Here is a 6,018-nt window from a genome sequence, read left to right on the forward strand (position 1 = left end):
AAATTATTTAAAATTTAATGGCTCTATAATATTCTTTTATGAGTAAAAGTCCTCAACCCTACATGTGACACGGAAATGTGGCAAACATCTAAACTTTGAAAAAGTAAATCTATTTAAAGGGAAAGAGAAATCTATTATTACCATTTATTTGCTTCTATGAGCAGACCTTGATGGGATTTGTTTCTTATGGGAAATTTACGTAATGCCACTAAATACTTAACTGACTGACATATTTCAAAATACCTTCCCAAACCAAGTAAAAGCAACAGGACTTGTAAATACTTTGATTTTTAAAAGTGCAAGACTGGCTTTTTAAAAATAAAAATCTAAAAGTACCTTTGTTAACTTTCAGTAGGAAAGAACTGCAAATGGGTAAGAAGGCAAAATAGTTTTTCTCAGTTCTCACTCCCACTCCATCCTAAGTCAAAACAATATCCCGTTTTACACGGGGGATTCGTAATCGTGAAGCTTTACTTTTGTCACTGAATACAGGCATGAAACAGACTGTAACGGAACCAAATATACATCTACAGAATTGCCAAATGATCCATAGTAAAAACTGGTTATTTAAAAGCAAGCCATAGTCTTTATCCTTTAACTCCTGGCCACTTCTTTTTGGCCAGTCTTAACATCCAGATGCAGCAGGCCACAACTTTCTCAGTATCTATTTAGTCTGACGTGTCCTTCCTGAAAGTGGTCATTAGTTGTGTACACTGGACAGAAATACAAATAATCAAAAGCCAAACTGGCAGGACACAAATTTGCCACGTGGTTTATCATCAACCCAAACGCATTACTTCCAACCTCGGTTTTTCCGTTTTCCTACAAAGAGCCTCCAAAGTACACCCTGTAACAAGCTCTTCATTTCTGAGAAACAAAGAATACCCATTAACTATACAGGTTTTGGGGAAGGTGGGTTTTAATATCCTTTATAAGATGCAGTAACAGAAGAAGAAAGAAAAAGGAAAGTTTTGCCCTCCTGTGCATTTTGGTTAGTCACTTTTCTGTTTAAACTTTCTGCGAACCATTATTCAACTTCTCAATATATTCTTCCCTGAAATAGTGCTTGAAAATAGACACGATGTGCTGCTGGCACTTTTCGATGTTTGAGGAAGCGTTTCAGTTTGCACAACATCCTGATGCCTACAAACTCGGCACCCCTCCTTCCCTCATCTGCGGCTTTGGGGTAACCACCACTTCTTCCAAAATCTGATTCGGGGAACCCCTCTCCGTCCCCCCTCCCCCAGGGAGGCAGGCCCGCCTAGGGACCTAAGGCCACCTAGAGGGTGCCGCCCAAGCCAGGCCCCCAGGTGGCAGCCGAAACACGGGTGCACGTGTCTCCAGGCCCTCTCCACCTCCCGCTTTCCTGTGCCACCCGTTACCCTCCCCCCTGGCGGGGCACCACCTACTCTTGGCTTTGCTGAGGTGCAGGGAGTGATCAGCGGCCGAAACCCGGGACGTCTCCCCTGGGTACACTTGTCCACCCGCGTAGAAGTGACACTCTTCTTCGCGGGTTCGGGGCCTCTCCTCTGCCTCCCAAGCCCGCAGAGCTCCGGCTGGCAGCAAGAAGAACAGCAGGGGCAGCATGAGCAGTCTTCGGCTCCGGCCAGAGGCCGGAGTGGTCGTGGCTAGCGGCGGCGGCAGCGCCTCCATGACCACGCGAGCGCAAACACACGTCCCTAGGCGCGAGCGCGACTTATCCCGCCGCCAGGTGGCTACAATCCGCGCCGGACGCCCGCGTGAGTCGGGGCGCGGCCTCGCGAGACCTGCTCCGCCCCTCCCGCCCCCCTGCACCCGCCCTATTCCCCGCTCCCCCACCCCCCGCCCCCCGCCACGTGGGCTCCAGCCCCGCCTACTCGCCCCCAGCCGGCGTTTGCGCCTGCGCCCCAGGGCGGGCCGGGCCGAGAGCTTACTTAGCCCAACTGTGTGAACCAAGGCCGCTCGGAGGCGTCGTGCGTGAGGGTCCTGAAGCGCCACTGCCCCCCTCCCCCGCGGTACAGTTTTCTATATCCTTCCACGCCCATCTCTTTCACAGAGCCTCACCGTCACACACCACCCTAAAGTGAAACTAACCTATCTGCCTTTGAATGGCTCGCATTTTATACTTCGAACAGTTACTTGGTTTTCCCTTGAAGTGATGGGTTTGTGAAAAGTGCCATGACTATCCACTCTAGCTGCAGCACTTTTAAGTCCCCAGAAAACTTGGAGAAGAGAGATCTAGCCTTTTACTCTTCTCAAGCAGGAAAGGGCAAACCGGAGGTTTGGTGACTTAAACTTGTCTCAAAGGTGTTTTGTTTTGTTTTTAAATTAAGACTTGAAAAGTTCCCAGAAAAGCAGACTTTTCTCCCAGCACAGTGTTGTTCCGTCTTCTGATAATTACCCCATCATATTACAGGAGGATCCCGTCTATTTTCCTGCGAACTCTTGGCATCTTTCTGAAACCCGCAGAAGTCACCGTGTTTTGCCTCTGTTAGACTGTCAAGCTCCCTGGGGTTGAAATCGATGTTTAATTCATCTTTTGTTTCCCAAGGCACCTGGCACTCTGCGACCATTTGCTATTGTAAGCGCTTGATTTTCTAAATGACCCCTAATGTTCCCAACAGTCTTAGTTTTCAGATGCTTTAGCATATTATAGCTGCTACTTGTGACAGTCCTTTGAGGCAGATAGGAAACCTAATTTTTCCAAACTCAAGCCTTACCCCCAGTCCAGCCTATTATATACCTCGGAAGAGTTTGAGTTTGATGGGAATAGGGCTAAAGGTTCCTGGCATCCTACTCCCTCCGCTGCTCCTTCAGGCCCCCAGTCCCTTCCCCTGCCCCTGTCCGCCCCTCCCCTTCTCCCGCCCCCCCCCCCCCCCCCCCCCCCGCACTCCCGCGGGTGTTTGCGCTTGTGCTCTGGGGCAGGCCTCGGCTGCCACGTGGTGCCCAACTCCAGGAAGACTGCTTTGTGGCATCCATGGTGGGTGGTCTCCTGTCTTCCTGCCCTCCTTCCCGCCTGCCTTCAGCATTGCTCATCCATGCAGGCCCAGGTCTTCGGAAAGGTTCGCTGGAGATGGTCTCCCACCATTGGTGAGCTGGTGACTGGTCTGCAGTCAGCGCTGTTTTAGATCCTCATCCTTTGGCACCCACCTAACCCACAAAGCTTCGCTACCGCGCGCCATCCTGTCTCCTCACCAAAAGCTGAAATGAACCATTCTGCTTTGGAATGGCTTGCATTTTATACCTTTAACAGACATTTACTTTCCTTTTCCTTGCAGTGAGCTGGGTGAATAGTGATCACTCCCCTCTCCTGTTGTATCCCTTTTAAGTCCTGGGAAAACTTGAAGAAAGGTCTAACCTGAAAAGCAGTATCTCGAGACTATTCTTTTCCAGTGGGAAAGGCACTCTTTCAGCAGGAAGGGCACAGAGGTGACTTAAGCTTGTCTCAAGGTGTGTATAATTTTTAAAAATTAAGACTTGGTAAGTTCCCAGAGAACCCTTTCTCCCAGCACAGAGTTGTTCCATCCTCTGACAATTAACCCCATCACTCACCCATTTGCTAGGATGGTAAGTGAGAACTGTAGGGAGGAGACACGAGGTATACCAGAAAGACAGGGGCCACTGGCAGCCCTTATGCCCCCTGTGAGTCCTGTCTTCCTGTGAACTCTTGTCATCCTTCTGAATCTCACAGAAGCCATCCTAACAGTTTGTCTTTCCTCTCCTAGACTGTCAGCTCCCTGGAGTTGAAATTGATGACGAATTCATCTGTTTCCCAAGGCACCTGGCACTCTTGTGAGCACTTGACTTACTAGTATGTGTGCTGCCAAAGTGAGCACAGCACTTGATTTTCTAAATGACACCTACTATTCCTAACTGCCTTGGTTTCCAGTTCCTTTCACATATTATATCTTTGCTCCTCGTGACAACCCTTTGAGGCAGATAGGAAACCTTCCCTTTCAGACTCCTCTCTCACCCCAGTCCTGCCCATTGTATGCTTTGGTTTTTGTTTCCCAACACCCCTTTCCTGTGGGCAAAGGAGGAAAATATGAAGCCACCTCCCTTTTCTGAGGTGGGGGTCTGGGGAAGCTTGTCCTTACCCATGACGTTGTCTGGCAAGTCTTGACTTTCGGACGGCCCGTGGACAGGAGTCCTTTGACGAGGTTGCTCTCGTTGTTCCCATTCTCCTTCCCTGACCTCCTGTTCCACATGGAAGGGGAGTGGGGCCCGAGGGGTTCGGGACTGATTCCCAGGGATTCGGCTCAGGCCTATGCCCCGAGGTCGGCTTCGGTGATCCATGTTGACTGCTAATCAGCCAACAAGCCTCAGAGAATTCTAGGCCCTAAGTTGGGCCTCTTAGTTTGAGAACTGGGAGAGGAAACTTGAGTGTTATGCCCTGGCACCTCTGCTCTGGGCTGAGCTGAGGCGCCCCAGTTGACAGCAGGGACTGCCCACCAAGTGGGCCCCAGCGAACCTCCTGCCCACTGGAGAGAGTGGCCAGGTCGGCCAGCTCTCAGGCACCAGCTGTGCTCCTCTTAGTTTCACTGGAATCCCTTGGCAACTGGCATTCTGGGTGTCACTTGCCCTGTCCAATGATGTTTCCTGCCTGCCTGCCTCTTGTAGGCAGACACTATGCTGTCACAGTGGCAGTCACAAAGGAGCTGGAGGTGGGGGCCTTGCCCCCAAGGCACTGACCATCCAGCTGGAGTCAACTGTCCAGATTAATAAGACAAAACCCATCAGGCACAGAGGGGGTGGTTCTATATATAGAATGCATCTCAGAAACACCTGGGGAGCTTAAAAACATTCAAGTGCACTGACCAAGCCCTAGAAATGTTTATTTAAGAGGTCCTTTGTGTGTGGGGGGGTCCAAGTCATCTAGGGTTTCACAGGTGGTATGTCTGGTTAAGAACCACCATTGATGGAGGGCAAGGGCACAGGTTGTGGAGTCAGCCGAGTCTAGGTTCCTGTCGGAACTCTGCCACCTATTGGCCTTGTGGCCTTGGGAAATGTATGTAACCTCTCTGAGCCTGAGTTTCATCTGCAGATGGGCGGCATTAATACCTTTCCCATGTTGTGAAACTGCTATGCTATGAGTTTTATGATATAAATGTAAAACCTGATTAGGAATGTGGGCTAGACTTAGGACTCACTTCTTATGGATATGACAGGAGGAATGCTTTGTGATTTCTTAGGCTCAGTCATAAAGAGGATAGTTTCAGTCCTGTGCTTAGATTGCTCATTCTAGTGGAAGACTTTTTGTCCAAATTACTTTTGAGATAAAATTCATAAAACATGTAATTTATCATTTTAAAATGTGTAATTCAGTGGTTGTTAGTATAGCCATCATGTTGTGCTCTGTGCTCACCACTATTTCCCATTGGATGCTCTTTCCTGCTTTGTCAATGATTAATTGGCCATACATTTGTGGGTCCAGTTCTGGGGCCTCTATTCTATTCCATCGGTCTATGTGTCTGTTTTTGTGCCAATACCATACTTCTTTTTAAAATTTTTTTTTAATGTTTATTTTTGACAGAGAGAGAGAGAGAGAGACAGAGCATGAGTGGGGGAGGGGCAGAGAGAGAGGGAGACACAGAATCCAAAGCAGGCTCCAGTCTCTGAGCTGTCAGCACAGAGCCCGATGCAGGGCTTGAACTCACAGACCGCTCAGATCATGACCTGAGCTGAAGTCAGATGCTCAACTGACTGAGCCACCCGGGCACCCCGTACTGTCTTGATGATTACAGCTTTGTAGTAGGGCTCACCACTATTTAATTCCAGAACATTTCCATCACCCCCCAAAAGAAACTTTAAGCTCTTAGCAGTCAATTACTCCCTTCCCTCTAGCCCCTGGTGATGACTAATCTGCTTCTGCTCTTTACAGATTTGCCTGTTCTGGACATTTCTTATTCATATAAATAGAATCTTACAATATGTGTCCCTTTGCTTCTGGCTTCTTTCACTTAAGTATAATGCTTTCAAGGTTCATCTGTGTTGTGGCGTATATTGGTACCTCATTCCTTTTTTCTTGTGGTAAAATAT

General features: G+C 48.8%; 1 protein-coding gene across 1 annotated transcript in view; it reads right to left on the reverse strand.

Moving 5' to 3' along the window:
* The window catches only part of PRDX4 (peroxiredoxin 4), a 24,335-nt gene extending 19,833 nt beyond the window's left edge, over positions 1-4,502 (reverse strand). The window contains exons 1-2 of the mRNA XM_081794248.1: positions 4,077-4,502; positions 1,410-1,556 (exon numbers count right to left, since the gene is read on the reverse strand). Coding sequence (XP_081650374.1) covers positions 1,410-1,556; positions 4,077-4,275 — 346 coding nt within the window. The 5' untranslated portion in view covers positions 4,276-4,502. The remainder of the gene's footprint in view (positions 1-1,409; positions 1,557-4,076) is intronic.
* Between the last annotated feature and the right edge of the window lie 1,516 nt (positions 4,503-6,018).

Source organism: Panthera onca, chromosome X (assembly GCF_046562875.1).
Source record: "Panthera onca isolate mPanOnc1 chromosome X, mPanOnc1 haplotype 2, whole genome shotgun sequence".
Lineage (NCBI taxonomy): Eukaryota > Metazoa > Chordata > Mammalia > Carnivora > Felidae > Panthera > Panthera onca.